The following is a 20073-nucleotide window of genomic DNA, read 5'->3' as shown; positions in this document are numbered from 1 at the left end:
TATCTCCTTTAATTACCTTCTAAGCACAGATACCGTTGAATCCATGAAATCCATGTGATGCATTTTTATCTGGAATGGTGCAGCCCTCCTGTGGAGAAATGAGTGTTTTCATTGTTTCCCCACTGCAAATCCCACTGGAATTACTTCTTCTGTCTCGAAACAGCCCCCCAAAAAATCTTTAAATCAAATTTTCAACAGAGATATTTCAGTTAACATCCCAACAGACAGGTCCATCTTTTCCAGTGTGCTCCAGACCAGTACAGTAACAGAAGTGGTTTTGAAGTCAGTACGTGATGATTCATGATGATTTGACCACATCGCCTTCAGCAGCAATCAGTTCTTGCTCCATCCAGAAGAAGAGGCTCTGCTCTTGTCTCTTGACATTCACAAAGAACAGAACAGGACCAAACTGGCCAAATAAATACGACATCGAACAGGTCTGAGAGCAGGGAACCAGTGTGGGACCACCTTTGGGGTATACTGAGTTCCTGTTGGGTTAATAGGCAGTTGATTAGGTTGGCACTGTTCGTTCAAGTTTCTGTCCTTAACTGTGACAAACAGGGTTTGAAGTAGCCTTGTGTGATTGTGTGTGTGTGGTTGGATGTGCGCTTCGCTGTCTTAGATGCGAACCGGGGCTCCGGTGGGGGCCGTGAGGGGCACTTGAGAGCCGCAGTCGTAGTCGAGTTCGCCCATCCGGGTGCGGCTCATCATTCGACTTTGAGAGTAGGCTCGTCTGTCGGTTTGCCGGTCCCTGAAACTCCTGATGTAGCTCTGTGGGCAGACAGATGATACAGGGTTTGGGTCAGAATATATAGTGGACAAGCATAATGTGATGGATAGATAACATGACAGTAAACCACACAAACAGTGGTCACAAAAGCTTACCCTCATCAACATCCGTTTGTTAAAGGAAGTGATTGACATTTTGGAAATTACACTTACACACTTTCTTTGCAAGAGTAAGATAATAAGATTTATGCCATTCAAATTCTTTTCTCTGTTCACTATAAAACTGGAGCCAGTAGATGGTTAGCTTAGCATAGCATGAAGACTGGATAAAGAGGCAAACAGCTGAGGTTGAACAAAATCGACCTTCCAACAGCTAAAGCTCACAAAAGCTACGTTTGCAGGAACTACTTTTCAAGGAATTTAAAGGTTAATTCAGCTTATCTTTGTCTGCCTTTCACGGCAAAGATTAGGCAAGTCTGTCCTCGGGTATATGAAAAAGTGACCACTTCTTTTACTTTCTTTTACTTTCGTCGTTTTTGTGCGTGACTATACAACAAGGCCTGCACTGTGTCACTGGCCATATGGTGTTTGCTTTCTTCTGTAACTCCATGTTAATGCATCTAAACACGATGAAAAAAAAACAAACAAACTGGTTTTTCGACTGCAGATTTTTAAAAATGGCTGCAATTAAATTGTACTTTTTCAGGGATAACATTATGTCCCTGGAAAGGGAAAGTTCCAGTTAAAACTGGCTTAAGTCATCATGTTATTTCTCATTTGTTTGTGTGTGTGAACAAAAAAGTGTGAAATTTACATTTGTGGCTTTATTAGGTTTTTTTGCCAGACTATTTCTTGGCTGGGAGCAGTGATTTCCTGAAGTCTTTGCTGGTTGCCAGGCAACGTCACTGAGACAGCAAGACTTCAGGAAGTCGCTGCTTCTGGCCAAGAAACAGTCCCACACCAACCATCGTCAAACCCTGGTAGGCGGATTTTTGGCCATTTGCTACTTTCACGCAGAGCCAGGCTAGCTGTTTCCACTCTTCGTGCTAAGCTAAGCTAACCAACTAAGCTAACTGGCTCCAGTTTCATAGTGAACATACTGACATGAGAGTGGTATCAATCTTTTGTCTAACTCTTGACAAAGAAAGTGAATATGTGCGTTTCCCAAAATGTCTGTATTAGTTCTTTAAAGGTGTAATATGGAATAAATAAAATATAGAAAATGAGTAAAGCTGATTTAAAAGAAAAAAGCATTAAATCTTGACCTGCAAAGCTAATTTTACTTCCTCTTAAGAATAAGGCGGCAACTGTCTCTTACCGGTGACAGCACATCTCCATCGAAGCGTCTTTTTGGGTTGGACTTGCGGTGGTAGCCGGGTTCAGTCTGAGGAGGAGGGACTTTAGGTGGCTGGGTGCTCTGGGCTTGGTGGTGAGGGTGGGATGCCGCCGGGTGATGGTACTGCTGGTGGTGGTGGTGATGGGTGTGGGCTTTCTGCTTGTGGGTTGTCTTCTGGTTCTGTCGCTTTTTCTTCTTCTTGTTCTCCTTCTCCTTTTTCAGCCTCTCTTCCCGCTGGCGGATGCGCATGAGCTGGACCCTCCGTTGTTGTCGACTCAAAACCACTGGAGGCAAAAAGAGCAGGGATGTGATAAGGAAGGAAGAAAGAAAGAAAGAAAGACAGACAGAGGGAACAATAGATAATCATGAGGGAGTGAGAGGATGATATCGACAGAGAAACGCAGCTTTACAGAGAAACAAAAGTGTCTGGTAAAGTCAAGAGGAAAGGCCAAAGGAACCCTCAATCAGATGGGACTTTTCTTCAATATTTTAATTAGCTTTAAAATGCTGATGAACTATCTCTAGGGGTGGTTATTGTAAGCATGGGCTACAAAAAGAAAAAGGAAGAAAAAACCTCTGATGTCCATTTCCTCTTTTCCTTCATTCTATTCAGTCAGTTGGCAGACAGATAGTTTTCCTTGCAGCATGTACTCATACTGAGCTGCTCACTCTCTTGACATATTGTGAGTGGGTGAGCGTGTTCATGTTATTTCCACACCCTTCTCCGGCAGAGAATGTCCAAAATCCACCCTGTCTCACTGTTCATTGATTCCCCATATAATTATTTTGGTGTCTGCGTGTTTGATTCAGTGGTTTAGCAAACAGGAGAGTCAGCGATCTGTTTTCATGTTCATTATGTGAGGTCAGAATGTGGCCACAAGCGCGAGGACCCCGCTGAACTACAGGGAGACAAGATGTACTGTATGCGTCACGGTTACCGTGTGTGGGTGGGTTCGTGGGTGTGGAAGTGTTATGAGGTCTATTGTTGTTTCTTTGTGCGGGCGGACAGCTAACGAGGCACCATCTGCCAGGGAAACCGCTTAATGATACCCCCCCTTTCTTTTCCTCAGCTCACCCCACCTCAGGCCCCTCTGGTTACATTACATGCTGCTGTGTGTGTGTGTGTGTGAGTGTGTGTGTGTGTGTGTGTGTGTGTGTGTGTATACACTGTGTATGTATGCTCTTAGACGTCTATCTATGTGAGGACCAATATGAGCTTTAAACCTTGGGAGTGAGGACATTTTGTGCAGTCTTCACTTGTAAAAAAGGCAGTTTGAGAGGTTCGGTTTAAGTCAGGCTACGGGCGGACTTACGAATGTATTTGTGATGGTTCATGTTAGGCTCTGGAATGAATTATACAAACGCATGTATGTTCGATCATTGTCAACACAGGCAGACAAAAAATAAATAAAAGAAAAACATGTGCAAGCTAATTCATTCCCACCCGTGTCCTGCATGCTGTTGAATCAGCTGACAGACAGATGATTTTCCTCACTGCTCCACTCGGCTGCCCCACTTACCCATTCTGCCCCAGTTAATCACCCTACTCTGCCCTTCCCCCAATACACCTGCCCCCTTTTTTCTCCTTCTCCCCATCCTCACCATCCTTTCTCTGTCAAAACAGACAAACTCTTCTAGCGTCTTTCAGATTTAGTTCCTGGTAAATAACTCGGATAACCTTTCAGGCACCGCAAGTGATTTTCATTATTCACACCTGCAGCTACGTTCAGGAACATTTCTGTCTTGTGCCTTTTCACATTGCTGGAAAAGATGGAGCAGAGTACAATCCAGAAGATGGTGGTGATGAAACACCTGTGGATGCCAACTGGCAAAAAACTCATTAGAAGAAGAAGAAGACAGGGCTAGGCTAGATGTACGTGTATCTCCACAACGCTGTCTCAACACTGGGGAGAGATCTGGCTCCACCAATTTTTGTTTCATGTAGCGACTGGTATTCTGAAAACAGTAACACGCAAATACAGGAAGGAAGAGGGAAATGCCGCCTGCAATAGGTACGAAATGTCAGGCTTATATACCAAGAGTCTCCATCGGGTAAGTCAGACTAATGAGGAGGAGACGTCTCTTATTATTTTCAAGAACATGGTGGACAATGAGGTGTTTACGGTGCAAATGTTTGTGTAATGCAATTCCAAGTGGTATTATTGATGGCAGTGGTGCCAGGCATTTTCCCAGAAGGTTTCATGCCCCGTGGCAGACAATATTGCATGACGAAAGCGAAGTTTATAGGGAACCTAGATGCTGATAGTGTCATTTTTCCATAGCCATTATACTGTGCAATCACATTTACTTCATCATTATAAGTTAAAGTAAAGTAACTTGTCTATTGTGAGTTTAATACTCAAAAAGTTTGCAAGATAAATTACATTTTTCGTGATATACTTGCATCAGAAACACATTTGATACATTGAAAGGAACATTAAAATAGTTATTAGTTATTGCAGGCGAAGAGCTGCTGCTTTGTCATTTATTTAATTACTCCATGTGAAAGTGTCTTTTGTCAGACAACCTTAACATGCCTGTCCATGTAATATTACTGCACATCTCTACCTGCATTTTCCCTGAAATGTTACTATGTCTTCAGGTGGGGAACTGGAGGTGAGACATGACAGATGCAGGAAATGTTCCTGAACATTTCATGGGGATCGCCTGCAGGTGTGAAAAGGTCTCCTGACAGCTGCTGTATACTGTAGGTATATTTCAAGGAGTTTTCTATACCATAATGACCCTGTCTGAAGTCGCTCTTATCACAAAGCAGCAGGAACTGCAATAGCATTCACATTTCTCTCCGTAAAGCTTCGTGTTTCATTTTTTTCCCCTCTTCACATGACCAATCACAGGCTGTATCTAAGGCAACAAGCATGAAATGCACGTAACAAACATCAGTAGATCCAGAAATGATGTTTTCTTGTTATTTTTGGTCTTTTTCATTACCCTCCTGTGTTACTTCTGTTATATTATCTCCCCTTTGTTTCCTTTTATCTTTCTTTTAGTGAGTGTGGTCAATTCATCTTTTAATCTTGTAGCCACATGATGAGGAAGAAGGGTTTTTTTGCCAACTTTTTGAACAAAGCAGTGTGTCTTGAATTTTCGAAGAATCAATTCCCTCTCTTATAGACAGTTGCCTTCCTTCATGTCTCTATCCCTTTCTAGGCCCCCCCTCCCGCCTCACACGCAATTGTACAGTTTTCAAAATAGCACTAAAAAGCTTCCTCTATCGCTTTGCCCACACCCTCTGACTGGAAGCCATAGCAGCCGGCTGTTTAATCCCATTATTTGAGGCAATGTGTGACTTCTTCTGAGACACCACTCTGCATGTCGTACGCCAGCAAAGATCAAATGAAACACTGTGTGTGTACAAATGAATGAGATGTGTGTGTTGAGTGTATGAGTGAGTGAGAGACAGTGCCCCAGTATATTTCTGTCTCTGTTTGTTTGTGTGTATTAGTTGTGTGTGTGTGTGTGTGCGCGCATGTGTGTGTGTGTTTGTAATCTTGCCATCTGTGTTGTGGTTGCTTTCAGAAAGGCTGTTTCCGTCATTAACACATTATAATGTCGGTGTGTTTAGTCTCCCCCTCACACACACACACATGCACACATTGTTTCTGCCCTCATAATGGTTATGATTTCTAAAGCTGCCGATAAAACTGCCTGTTAAATAAAATTAGGATAGATTAGCCAGTCTTGATAAAATGGTACCAGCTTGTAGTGGCCTCTGAGATTAATACTGAAACGAGCCTCATCATCATTCTGTGCACTTGACGTGATTAGTGAGTGTCTAAGATTAAACAGGAAATTCAAAAACAGAATTTGTGCTTAGAAGTTGCACATTTATTGAACGAAACTGGGCCGAAGGAATCTTTAATTAAACATTGTTTCTAGACTTTGGCATACCAGCAGCCAAGCGTTCCTGCTTCATTAAAAATAGTCACTGTCGTGGTTACTATAGGAGATAAATACTGTAATATGAACTTAAAGGATTAGTTCACCCAGAAATGAAAATTTGGACTTTCGTAGTCCAGTTTCGTAGTCCTTCAAAACAAAACAGCATTGCAGCATTCTCCTAGACAGCTGAAGTAGATGTTCATCCTTCTCACTGAACTCCACCACAAACTGAGGATGAAAAACAGACTTATTTTCAAAGGGTCTGCAGCAGCCTTGCCTGAAGCTTGTGGCCGTGGCCTACATTAGATCGGACACGGTGAGGTGAGCACCGCCTCCCTTGAATCAGCCGTTTCTGAGCACAGTCATTGTATGTTCACAAGTCGGAGGTTGGAGCAGAAGCCATTTTGGACTGCAGCGTCTAAGCAGTAAAATCAATTTGGATAGATGCAATTTATTCATAAGATGTTTGTTTGTTCATTTTTATGAATTCATCAGTGTTTTTAATAAAATCCGCCACCAAAGGGAAAGATCAAAGTCTGTGCTACAGGTTCTGAGTAAGTCCTTTAGCCACACTCATTCTCACCTGCCCCAGGACCTTGAATTATTGTGAAATGTCCCCAAACCTGCCAATCTCAATTTCCCAAAAATGTCCCCGGTCCCAAACCGACCTGCAAACCACTTAATTCCATCATCAGCTCCTCGGTAGCCCTTTAGCCAATGTTCCCTGCTAGACTGCCTGTACCTTCATGCATTCTAACTCTGTCAATCTGCCCATGATCTGCTACCTGCTGAGTGATTTTTCCTGCCTTTCAACACCGCTGGATTTGTTTGCTTGTTAGGACTAACCCCAAACTGCTGAGTAAGCCTGTTTTTGGAGCATGAAGTTCCTTTAGCCTACCTGCTCTGCCTGCAAGAGTCTGCATTTTTATCCTCATCTCTGTTGCCAGTACATAAAACTACTGACGACTACATATTTTGACATAATATCTAATTAATAATGCAGAACAAGATAACCGTTGAACAACTAATAGATTTTCTGAGTAAATTGTTATTCAGCAAGAGGGAAGAGTTTAGCATATAGTCGGAGCTGCTGATGTTTTGCTTCTGTATTATACATGGTTTTCATGGATTATATTTTAATTAAAGAGAAATATCTCTAAGATGTTGTGCTTGTTTTTCTGGTCGTAGAAACACTGTTGTATTCTTGCACGTCAGTTGCATTTCGTTCACTTAGTCATGATCCCCAAACAGTTTGAAAATCATGCTTCACCATGTTGTTTTTTTATATACCTTCTGGACATTGTTGTCATATTCTCCATCTTTTCCACCCACTCAAATTGTCTTCTTGGAGTGCTCAGTATGTTGACATCATGTGAGAGCATATCAAAGTAAAGTCCTAGTAAGTAAAAGGAGTCGTGTGTAAAGCAGCATCACTCACCCTCTGTGTGAGAGAATCCCTCTGCAGTGACTTTCCATTGGATCAGCACTCCGAGGAGGGCCAGGACCGGCCACACTCCCAAGATGACCCAAGTAAACCAGCACACTGGTTTCTTAGGCGCCACCTGCAAAGATTACACAGTTTTAGTTGAATAATTCATTTGGATAAAGTGCTAAACCATAAATCTATACAAAGCACTGTAACTGATTTGTAACTAAATGATGACACTTTCGTCAGTTTCTCAAAACCTTTTTAGAGTTATTCCTGCACAAAAGAGAGCACAACATAATGAAATACTAATTTATTTTAAAATTGATTAATTTGGTTGCAAAATGAGACTGTTAAAGATGAGAACATTTTAAATGGGTCATAAACCATGCTTGCCCCAGCACGGCTTCCCACTGTCTGCATACAGCAGTCTGGTTTAGTCAAACAAACATGAAAGAGGTCGGTTCTGAATATGGCGTCTCTGTAAAAATAAGGTCATGTAAATAGATATGTTGAAAATTTGATAATATGTTGATGTGATAACACAAACAGTACAAATCGAACAAAAGACCTAAATAAACGATGGCAAAGTCTGGCAACCGAGAACGATGGAGGATCTGAAAGTTTTTTCTTTACTAAACGGTCCACAGACTGACTTCTTTAAGAGGAGGGAAAGACCTGGTCATTGAAACCACCAGCTCAGGTGATTGGTTGGAGTAAAAACCTGCAGACTGTTGATTCTCTGTGGCCTTTGTTCAATGTTCATGTACCTTTATGTTAAATTTGGTTTATATTTTGCTCTATCTTTGGTTGTATTATTTTGCAGTGTGAACTCTTTAATGGCAATATTGGATTTACAGGGTTATTGAATTAGTGTGATGATGAACGCTGACTTGTTCCTTATTAATCCTCTAAATGAGCTCAAAAACAGACATTTCCATCTGTTAATTTTATCTACAAATAGGTTTCATTTTAATTCGTACAAAGTTGACTGTATTCCTATATATCACTATGACAAATTACACATCTCTGATTGAAGATTTTGTCCATATTGCCGACACACAATTCTGTCTGTTTTCCTTTATCCACACATACAGTATATCTAATACTCCTCCCTGTTGTTGACTCACTCCATCATCTCAGCTCTTATCTGCAGTCACACCCGAAGCTCCTGGCAAAATTTTGTAGACAGTGACTGCACCAAGGTGAAGTATCTAATATTGGGTTGTTAACCGCTCTATAAAGTGGTCAATATCAGAGATTTTATCAGTCCAATTGTCTGTCTGTCTCTCACTTTTACACAAACACAAATGAAAATCACTCGCCAAGACAAACAGTCCAGTAAAAAATCAAGGGACACGTGATCACCCTCAAATATATCGAACACTCACACAGAAAACACAGGCCTGAAGGTGACTTCAAATAGTGTAATAAAAGACAATCACACAGACGAGCCTACCCTGAGTCTCTCGTAGACGTAGTGTACCAAGGCGAACAGCTCTATAAAGTAATCCACGGTGACAGTGATAATGGCAGAGCCGAAAGTGGCGGTGGAGAGGGTGACGAAGCAGCGCTGCCATTGAAGAGTGAGGACGGCAAATAACGTCCCAGAGCCCAGGAGAATACCCAGGGGAACCCACACTGTTTTGGGGTGGTAGAACTCTTCCATAACCTGGGAGGGAAAAAGGAGAAGTAGATCCTGGTCAAATCAACAGTAGTAGTTGTTAATGACAGCAAAGTAGATCCACATCAAGAGTTCAATGGCTTACCATTGTCTTCCAAAACGGAGGACGCCATCGTTTTATCAAAACTCCTAATAAAATCACACTTGATGGCCTGCTTTGTGGTGTGGTTTGCAGTCAGTTATGATACTACTTGAGTAGATACTTTACGTGCTAATGTGCTTATTTCTAGTGAGTTAACTATTTTGCTAGCATCCTCAGTGACAGGCTAAATAGAAAGCTAGCCAACTTTTTGTTTCTACCTATGCAATACTCCGCTAGCCTATTTATGTGTGTTTTCTCCTTTTTAAAACGTTTTTTTAAAAATAATTAAACAAAATCATTATTATTATTTCGTGTTGCTACCACTAATGCTGGGGGATAGTCATTTAATGGCATTTCAAAATGAGCTAAAGGATCTCCTGGAGACATATTTCTTTGCAAAAGCTGTGCAAAAGTGGTTAAAATGTAGAAGTACATTAGCAGGTTTACAAGTGAAATGCCACGGCAGTAACAACGGCTAGGATACATCTATCTACTTGTCAACCTTCAGACCTCAGAAAAAGAGAGGATTTCGAAACCATAGCGACAAATTTTGAGTTTCATGGATTGTGTGTTCTGCATTCTGATGAAAATTAAAGAATGAAAATAACACAATAATAAGTGAACTGCAACAACATGTTATGTAAAAAATAATGTAAATTTTACATATAATTCTCAGAAAACACCGCAGAATAATTAGCTTTTTGGTGTAAATTTGGCATTAAGTAAAATTTATCACTTTTCATTCATGTATTCATTTTTTGCCCCTGCCCTTTAGAGAGTCTGTGCACGCCACTACCCTGTGTTTGTCAGCCTCTCGATGGGGACTGACGTGGTGCGACCCCCATGATTTACAGAAAAATTGACGTGGCAGATTTTACAGCCTCTTTCCTTCAAAACTTTAGTTAAGAAATGAGAATTCTTCTCTCCGGGGTGTCTGAAAATGTCAGTCTCTCACTCACTGAGGAGGACAAGGCACAGCAGTACAGCAGACTACACACTGGACAGTGCCAGAAACAGGTTAAGATTACTAAAAGGGGAAAAATTGTCATAAATCGAGATGAAAATACAGGAGAATTGTGACCCTGGTAGGAAACTGGGAGAGGGCAATGAAAAACGGGAGTCTGCCAATTGAGTCTGGCTAAGACCCAGATTAGTCTATAGCACATGCCACTTTCTGGTATGACTGGGCGCAAGCACTGTAGGCTTCCCTGTGCTAATATTACAATGCTTTATTCATAAAACTCTTTAGCTTAAACATGAAACATGTAAGTTTTGTAAATTTGCAAATAAACATCAATCTAAACATTGCGAAATAAAACGTGTCTCCTCACCACCAGCGAAGCCACTCCGACCAGCAGGCCCAGCAGCAGGCCCACCATAAATAGTCCCACACTGCGGACCAACATGGTCACCAGGCCACACAGGGTCCCGATGCCGAGGCCGATTCCCACTGATGCCTCGACACTCAGCTGAGTGTCCATCACTCTCTCCTTGTAGCACAGCATGAAGATAACCACAGAGCCAAACATCAGGCCTGTGAGGAACAATACGGCCTTGAAGCATCGATAGCCTGCAGGAGGGAAGGCAAACAGACCACTGTGAGGCAATCACACGCATACGAAACATACAGTATATGCTGTACTGCAGTGAGTGTACAGCCAGAAACCCATGTGAAAAAATTATTCATTACAAGGACAAACTTGGAACAACAAACAAGTCAGTGAGTGCATATGAGACATTTCTTGTAGCCTGAAATAGAGATGAACACCAGAGGGACTTTCTGTTTTAGTCTCGACTTCTGTCAACAAAAAATACACACACACACACACACACACACACTCAAGAGCACACAGTACACACAAACAAATAGGTGTATGCTTTCCTCGAGTTTCTTAATTTCCCCTGGAAGATGATTTGGAGGAGCAAAAATCAGTTTGCTGAGAATTTATTACCTTCTAAGTCCTCAGGTGACAGATGATTGTACAATTATAGCAACCCAAAAATTCTTCCAAATAGTATGACTGACATTTAAAGGATTAATACATTATTTATTGACCAGTAATTAAAGATTAGTTGCTACTAAAAGTCTTGGCTGATTTTTATCATCTTTCATCGTAACTTACTTTTTCTGGCCAACAAGCTCTAACTTTCATCTGGAAGATGATTTGCAACAACACGAATCTGCTGGCCTAGAATTTATTACCTTTTAAATCCGTGGTTGATAGATGAAGGCAACACAAAAAAATCTGATGTATGAAGATAAATTCTTTAATGACGAGCAATTTAACTATTAGTTGCAACTAAAAAAAACAAACAAACTATAAAGCATGCCTTATTAGACGGTGCTAAATGGATTTGATTTCTGAAATATTTAATTTATGACTGTGTTCTTAGACTTGTTTCTTGATCCCAGCAGCTCTTTTATGTGTGTGGAATGTTTTCTTGTGGATGCAGCATGAGGAGAAGCCCAGCGCAAATTTAATTTTCATTTTCTTTTTTCTGTCTGTCACAGTCTGTAGCGGCTTCTTGTCTATATCTAGTTTATTGCTAGCTTTTATATCTATTTTTAGAGTGTTGTATTGTGTGTTTTATTCCTCAAAAGCCTAACCAGGGACAAAAACTGCAAATTAGCCATGGCTAGAAGTCCTACATACATTGCATCGGTTGCATTTTAATGACACATAACAATGCCTACGTGTATTGTCCCTGTCAAATAAACTAATAAATAAATAGGACAACAAAGTGAATACTGAATCTCTTTTCTGCCTCTGGGGGTCTCTCAATGTAAAGAAAAAAAAGGAGAAAGCAGCATGAGACAATAGCAGCTGCTGTCAACAGTGTTCAACAACCACCTTTGATGATGATAATCCATCTATGTGACTCAGAAATGTTCACAGATGAGGTCATGTTCTTAAGTTTCATTCGCGTTATATTAAGTCATGTTTGCTGACTTCGTTCCTCGCTCTCTGGCGCCTCATCTGATGTTTACCCGGACGTTATGGCGTCAGGCGACCAGATGAAAAGCACCTGTAACCTTGACTACATTTGTGGATTTGTCTTTGTTTGAACATTGTTTGAAACATTTGGGATAATGATAGTACACAACTCAACTAAATATATAACAAGGGTCTAGTCTTTTCTCACATTTCAATGCAGAAATGTTAAATATATCTTTAAATGAAATAGTATAGGGAGATAAGATTCGCACTGAACAGCAGAACAATGAACAGCCACCTTCCTGTGGTGGGTTAGGGAGAAGCATTTCATTATTGGAAGATGATGTGAAGAGCAGATAAGCTGTTTCTGTAAAACTGCTTTAAAATATGATAATCGTCTCATTACAAAAGGTCATCCACATTCATTAGTCAACAGGCTGCTGAATAGAACAGCTGCTCTCCTTCGACTCGTCTTTACCCATTGTTTGGTCCCTCGTGTCCTTGGCTTTCTCTTTTTTTCTGTCTCGCAGGTTTATCCGCATTTTAATGTGCTCTAATGCAACAAAAAAAAAGGCAGCAAAAGATGCTACGGCATTAACAAATCAAATCATCAACAGTTAGAATCTCCTTGGCTCTTGCTTCTGTGTTTATTAATGTTTGCGTCTCCCTTTATTTTTTGCTCTACATCTCCTTCTTTCTCTGTCTGACTGGACTCTGTCTCCAGGGGATCCAGCATCAGATTGTTATCTTTGTGTAATCAGGCATCGCACAGCTGAGCTGAACAATACTCTTCCTCTCTTCCAACCCACCGTCCGCACTCCTCCCTCGTGACTTTACCTCATTTATGTGTGCTTTCTTAGATATCGTTGAGCCACCACCAGGCCTTTCAATAAAAAGTGTGGTGAAAGCACAAGAATGAATACAAGTCTGACAAAACATCCACAGCCACATGAACATTTGTTTGGTCAGCAGCCACAAATTCACAGCTTTGTTCTTCCACATCAGATCCATAAATCAATTAATACCTTTTTGAAATATGCCTTTCCCTGGCTTCTTCTTGGCCACTTCCCTCTGACCCATCCTTTCCTTGGTCCTTTATCCCCCCTATTGTTCCACCCTTCCACTCTTTGCCTTTCCCCCCACTCCCTCTTTTGTTCCTCGTTTCTTCCCTTACTTTTCCTCCAGCCATCAAACCCTCCATCCCATCTGTTCACTCTGGCTTGTTCAGCTCCCTTCTCCCTCCCTTCCACTCTCTTTTGCTTTGCCTCATCCATCTTGCTCCTATAACATCACCCATTGTTTCTCCTGTAACTTTGTTGTTTTTCTGGGTCGAATAAATGACAGATAACCTTTTCTTCTCAAGACCTTCGGACTAAACGGCATTCTACAGGCAACATGTGTTGGCAGGGAGAATCAGTTTTTCCTGCTGAAAAGCAGCAGGAATGTCTTTCTCCTAAAATTATTCAAGTGACTGTGGGGTTTCTGAGCAATGCCGACAATATGCATTGTGCCTCATTTGCAGAACAGTGATTTTGTTTGGTTATTAAGGAAGATCTGGCACTGAGGGGGAAAATGCACCTCTTAATTTTCTCTTTCTGTTGTCAAACAAACAGAGAGACAAACAGACAACAGATGGTGAAGAACTGAGGAGATTAAGTATCTCAAGTAAAATGACGCCATTGTCATGAGACGTTTTGCTGCTATTTTTTGGAACCGTGTATGAAACAATCAGTGTGATTTGATAAACTAAAGTTTTTGTCAACTACAGACATTTAAAACAGAAAGCGTTAACATGCTATCACGAGGTTGCTAAATGCAGTACAGCAACGTACAATTAAAGTGGGCTAAGACATCTTTTGTTCTCCTTCACCACCCTAAGGGCAAACTTGACATTTCCTGCCTCACTAGAGGTGAGGATCTACGAATAGCAGTGTTCTCTACATTTTGTTATCCGCCCAACAGTTTTGTTTCAGAGCTACCATCGTCTTACTCGCATGCTGTCAACTTTGTGAAATAAAGTTGTTGGGTAACCTGTTTGCAATGCAGGGACTGACGCTGCCGATGCTTCACCCGGACATATACAGTGAATGTTAATGCCGTCTGTACGCTTCAGCGATTCGCGCCCTGTCTATTTGTATGCCACACATCTGCTCAGAGCTTCAACATGCATCAATATTCATCCAAAAGCAGCAGGGTTGCTTTTCCAAAAAATGTAATTCTATATATTTTCCACACAACACAATTCTGTGTTTTTATTATGTGAAACATTACCTTGTTTATTTTCCTGCATGTATTTTGTTGCTTGTGTTACTGTTAGTATAAATATTAACAGCCCTGTGCGGGTCTGCAGGTAAATAATCTAAGTTGGGAAGAATGTGATTTTATGGGTGTTATGTAGTTTATTTAAATCACAATACTGTATACATGAACAGTGGCCAAGAAATTTAACAAAGGATGATTTAGGGCTACACAATATGACCTGAAAATAATATAATTTTATTGCTGGTGACCAAAATCAGCTTGCTTTTTTTTACAGGAAGTGGGACCACCTCATGTTTACCTAGCCCTAAACAAAGTGGTTTTAGTGCTTAGACAGTGTTGTGACAACAGAAAAATAGGAAATTCAACCTCAACAAATGTTTAGTTTGGAAGTTTAACTTATCTATGGTTCTGCAAAAAATGTACTTAGCTAACATTTATTCTGGGGATTGCATTGACCAGGTTACACGTTATATCTAGATATTAGGAAATCTCCTAAAAAACACATCATACAATGCTACGACTGAGCAACAAACTCATATATCACAGTATTTTTGATCAAATACCTCGACGTCCTGACAGTATTGTCGGGATGACCTTAGGTACTTTCATAAAATATTAACACAATGAGATTTTTGAACAAAAACCTTCAGTATTGTGGATATGATGACTAAGTGGGAAAAGGGTTAGGCAGAAAATGACCTCACTTTACTGTAATGTAAAGTGTAATGCAGTTTTTTAATGCAGCCTTTAAAACCAGGAAAAGACATCACTTATGCCATATCAGGATAACAATAACACATTGCCTAGTCCTCGGATGATTGATCAAAAGACAATACATACAAGCTGAAAATTCAGTGCTTAGCAGTGGCCACTGATTGTGTGTTGTGTTAAGATCTAATTGCAGACATTTCTACCTGCTTCTGTGGGATCATTTATAACCACACTTGCTAACCTTGAAACATCAAAATTAGGGAGGCTCCCACTCCTGAAAAATTAAAGATTCAAGGACTGTGTTTCTACATTCTGGTGACATTTAAAGAATGAAAACAAACTTCACACACTTCATGTGAAATAATTTTAATTTGACTTTTAATTCTCAGAAGACCGTGCAGAATATTTTGTCCTCTCACGTAAACTTGCCTAAATATGTGTCATAAAGTAACATTTATTACTTTTCATTAATTTCTTGCAAAGTCTGTGAACACCACTGCCCTCATCGTCAGCCTCTCGATGGGGATTGATACGGTACGAGCCCCCTTATTGACAGAAAAATCGATGTGGCAGATTTTACAGCCCCTTTCCTTTAAAACTTTAAGTAAGAAACAGGAATTCTTCTCTCCAGGGTGTCTGAAATTTGTTTAAATATTCTTTCTCCTCTCCATTTCTCTGTCCGCCAACGGTACAGCAGACTACACAGGGTACAGTGCCAGAAATAGGTTTTGATAACTAAAAGGGGAAAATGTGTGAAAAATTGGGAGATGGAAATGAAACGCGGGAGTCTCCTGGGAAAATAGGGAGGGTTGGCAGTGTACAGTATGTTTTGTTTCAATATATTATCATGTGGATCAACTCTCTGATAGTATTTGTAGCTAATCCTGGTGGTCAAAAGGGCTACTGATGGATACCTGGAAGAGAGTTCAAGTCTCTCTTTACTGTCTGCTGTCCAGTAAAGGCAAAAAGAACATTAAAAAAATGTTTGCATGCATCTGATCTGCTTAGCCTGCATTCCTACAGTCCTCCCAAAATAAAAAACATCATTAATTTACAGCCACAGCAGGATGAAAATGGCTACAAGTAAACAATTACACAAATTCACTGCACGGAAACACAGAAGTTAATTACACTTTTGTACAAAATTCTTGCCATTAATTGAGCACTTTTATGCAATTTTTCCACTCACAATTGAAGCGGAAATACAAATCTTAATCATTTTCAACAACTCTACTGTAAACAGCTTGTACAGCAGATCTCTCTCTCTAATTATTTATTGATTACACATTCCTGTAATGACTTTGCATCCAAACTCATTAGGATGAGCCCTTAATACTAATGATGCAATCAAACACATTCACTTGCTGGGCCCAAGATGAAGCCTCAAGTCAGGACTTCGTGTCTTTACATATGACTGGAGCCATGCATGTAAGCATGAGTCTGGTTGTTTGATGGCACAGAGGATTTAATTAATTTATAAATACAACAGGGGGTCCACTCCCAGTGAGGCCTGGTATTTCTGATTTAAATCTGTGCTGCGTTTTTCTTACAGCAGGGCAGCTGCAACATTTAGTTGAAAGAAATGGGAACATGCCTTTGAATAAGCTGCAGAAGATAACATGTTGTGTTTTTTAAAGGACAGCAGGCAGTCCAATCTTTTTTAGTATCAGTTTGATGGTGACTGCAGAGAGTGACAGGGATTCAAGGATTCGAGAAAGCACAGCAGCAAGTGCAGAACATTTACTCCACCGTGCTCCCTGAAGTAAAGTACATACTGTATGTTATAGCAGCGCCACAGCAGCTTAGTCTACAGGAATGAGGTTTCAATATTGATTCACATAGCGTGAAAGAAGAGAGCGACTCTTTAATGCTCTTAAATCAATACATCATACACCAGCACAGCAGAAGGCGCTACAAATAAAAGTAAAATGATCAACAGTAGGTATTTCAGGACTCCTTGGCTATGTGTTTTGGCAACACTTTCAAATTATATCCTGGCAACATGTCTCAACATGTCACTCTTTGTTGTTTACATCATGTTTTAAAGTAATGCTACAGGCAGACATCCTTAGTTTTTCTTTAGATAATCTAATTACTGCCCAGGGTCTCCAGTTTTGTGTTTTTTGTAAAAGAGTGGCTTTTAAATGACTAAAATATCAAAGCACAGTAGGTAACAACTTTTTACGTAAATACGTTTACGTACTTGAAGCACTTTATCTAGTGTGTCAGTGCAAATAGCCCTACAGGTGCTAGTGTCTGAATATTATTTTACGTATTTGTCCATACTCTTTTACTGTATTTTCTGTATTTTATGAGTGTGTGGTCTTGTCTGTCCATTCAACCATGTTGAAAGTACTGAATCTTGAATCTTACAAACAAGATGTATCGTGTTAATTATTGATCTTTAGATGTGCTTATTAGAGCCAGGCTAGCTGTTTCTCCCTGTTTCCAGTCTTTGTGCCAAGCTAAGCTAACTGTATAGGAGAAGATAATTTAAAAATGATTAAAAAGTAAAATAATTGAGGATTATAATAAATAGCAGTATAATGTATTTACTTATTAATTCATTTATTTTCTTTCTTTGGTATTGCTGATATTCTGGGTTACCCTTTGGTTTATATAAGATAGGCAAAAATAAGCCTTGGGCTTCAGCCTATTCCTTTTTTGGTAATCGACTATGAGACTATTTTTGTGCTGTAATCTTTGTTTCTCAAGATGAATGTAAGCCAAATACATAAATAAATAAATACATTCATTCATTCATAACTGGCTCCTGGTGGTAGCTTTTTATTTGAAGTACAGACATGAGAGGGCTACTGATCTTTCCATTTAACTCTGCAAGAAAAAAAATAAGAGAGTTTGCTGAAATGTCAAACTTTTCTTTTAAATGTCAACTGAACGGGAAAAGACACAAGACCTCTTATGGCAACAGTAGAGCAGCCATGGCACTCTTAACTGATGGGGATTAGCTCTTTTCAGCTGGAAGTGACAGGCACAAGTGTCAAGCTGTATTTTTAAAGTGAGCCTGATTCAGAATCCCAGATACTGACGTTGCACTAGAATAAGGATAAAGCTGTTTCAATCTTTAAATGAAATCCCATTTTTCACTGATCCCATGTAATGAAGGAGAAGATTGAAGATACATTTTAGTGAGCAGAGCTGTGACTACATCATCACTCACCAAAGAAGCAGTAGATGATTCCAAAGAGGCAGCACATGGAGCAGACCACCGAGGGCACGATCTCATATCTCCTCTCAATCTCCTGGTCACACTTCAGCCCCACCTCAGCCAAACCCAGAAGTTGGCTGGTGGAAGTCATGTTGGCGACGTTTAGGAGGGCGTGCAGGCGGAGGGGATGTGTAGGGATGACTGAGTCAGTGGGCCTCACCCATTGAAACGTATCTACCTGCAAAGGGGAGGCATGGAAAGAAAGAGTGATGGAGAGTGCAGGAGTGAGAATGAATGAAAGTAAGAGAAGACAGGGAGAGAGTGATTATTGATTACTCATTTTAAGTACACAGCTGTGAGTGCTGACGGAGCAGTAAGCATGCATTACAATGTTGAAAAAAGGAAACATCTTTCAAAAAAAATGCAATTCAGCTTCTATCATTCACTTGGATATACAGTAAAGAGGCTGCAACAAATTGTTGCCAGCAGTTTGAAAGTATTGACCGGTAGCAGAAGATTTTCAGCGCACACATAATGGTTGCCATGGGAAGGCAAGCTGAATTAATTTGCATGAATTTGCATGTGGCACGAGTACAAGACGGTTTGGGAGCTTCCAAGCTGAAGTTTTTCAGGGGGGTTAAAAACAAAAGCCCTTAAACATTTGAATCTGTGCTCACTCCTGATCTGCTGCTGCTGCTCTAACTCGCTCACTCGCTTAAAGTGATACTTCAGCAAATACTCACTGCTGTTGTACTGTCAGGCTGCGAGACTGCTATGTCATATAGTAACTTTATATGGTACACAGTAGTGCTGCAGTATTGATCATGTATAGTGTTGCACTGATGTTGATGAAACACTCATCAAGAGTGCCTTTATTGATTGTTTATGCTGCAAATGCTGTTAATGTGCTCATCATATGTCAGATTCATGATAAATAGGGCTGCATGATAGAGTGAATAAATCATATTATAATTATTTTGACAGAAACTGCGAAAGGAAGTTTGTCGCTGCTCAATGCACCTTAGTTGTGTCTGCATGTCCCGTTTAATATCCTCTTATTAAATGAGCTCTGTAAGGCGAACCCAAGATGCTCTGTTACATTATCGGCGGTGGTGTTTTGCTTTCTGCTGGCTGCTGGGAGTGTTTTTCTTTCATTCGCGCTGTTGTTATTTTACAGTTTCTTGGCTGCTTCAGGTCAGCTTGCAGGCAAACCTTATTTTGACCTTCTGAGGATGAACGCAGCTAAGTTACAGACATGTGGCGGGCAGATGAAGACAATTTTGATCCCAGCATGAGGATGTATGTCGGTGGTGACGGGAGACAGTATTCTTGACTGGGTGAGATCAGAGATCAGAGTGACCGTGGGAAACAGAGGTGACTACAGTTGCTTTACAGCAATATAACTCATATTCAATCCCTCATCGTCCATTATAATGTTTTACTGTGGACATCGTCATATAGCATTTTAGTAGGGAATGATCACTTTTGCATCAGAATTTTCATTTTCACCAAAACAAACTATTGAAATCAGGATGATGCAACATTTGTTGGGGTCTGTACCAAACAAACATGTTTTCTTACATCTGGGAAACAAGATTTGTAGAGCAGGACGTCTCTACAGCACTGCAGTACTTCATTTTATGCTGTTTTGTCACACATTTTACCTTCAACAGAAAAAAAATTGTTGCAATTTGGATATTGTACATTCCCATAATGTGATTCTGTTTGGATATTGATTAACTTTGCAACTCTAATGACGAATAAGACAAAACAATCAGTTTAAAAACTAAAATATGACAGGTACACGGGTAAGGATTTTTCGGTTGACTTTAGAC

At 40.3% G+C, this 20073-nt stretch overlaps 1 protein-coding gene across 1 annotated transcript; it reads right to left on the bottom strand.

Moving 5' to 3' along the window:
- Nucleotides 1-618: 618 nt before the first annotated feature.
- Nucleotides 619-18389, bottom strand: tmem198aa (transmembrane protein 198aa). Its single transcript, XM_073474207.1, has 6 exons — nt 18251-18389; nt 10492-10730; nt 8854-9066; nt 7407-7530; nt 2048-2349; nt 619-771 (listed from the first exon to the last, which is right to left on the bottom strand). The coding sequence occupies exons 1-6, from the start codon at nt 18387-18389 to the stop codon at nt 619-621; spliced, it is 1170 nt and encodes a 389-aa protein (XP_073330308.1).
- Between the last annotated feature and the right edge of the window lie 1684 nt (nt 18390-20073).

Source organism: Pagrus major, chromosome 9, assembly GCF_040436345.1.
Source record: "Pagrus major chromosome 9, Pma_NU_1.0".
Lineage (NCBI taxonomy): Eukaryota > Metazoa > Chordata > Actinopteri > Spariformes > Sparidae > Pagrus > Pagrus major.
Note: the sequence above shows the minus strand (reverse complement) of the source record. Positions and strands in the feature narration are given on the sequence as shown.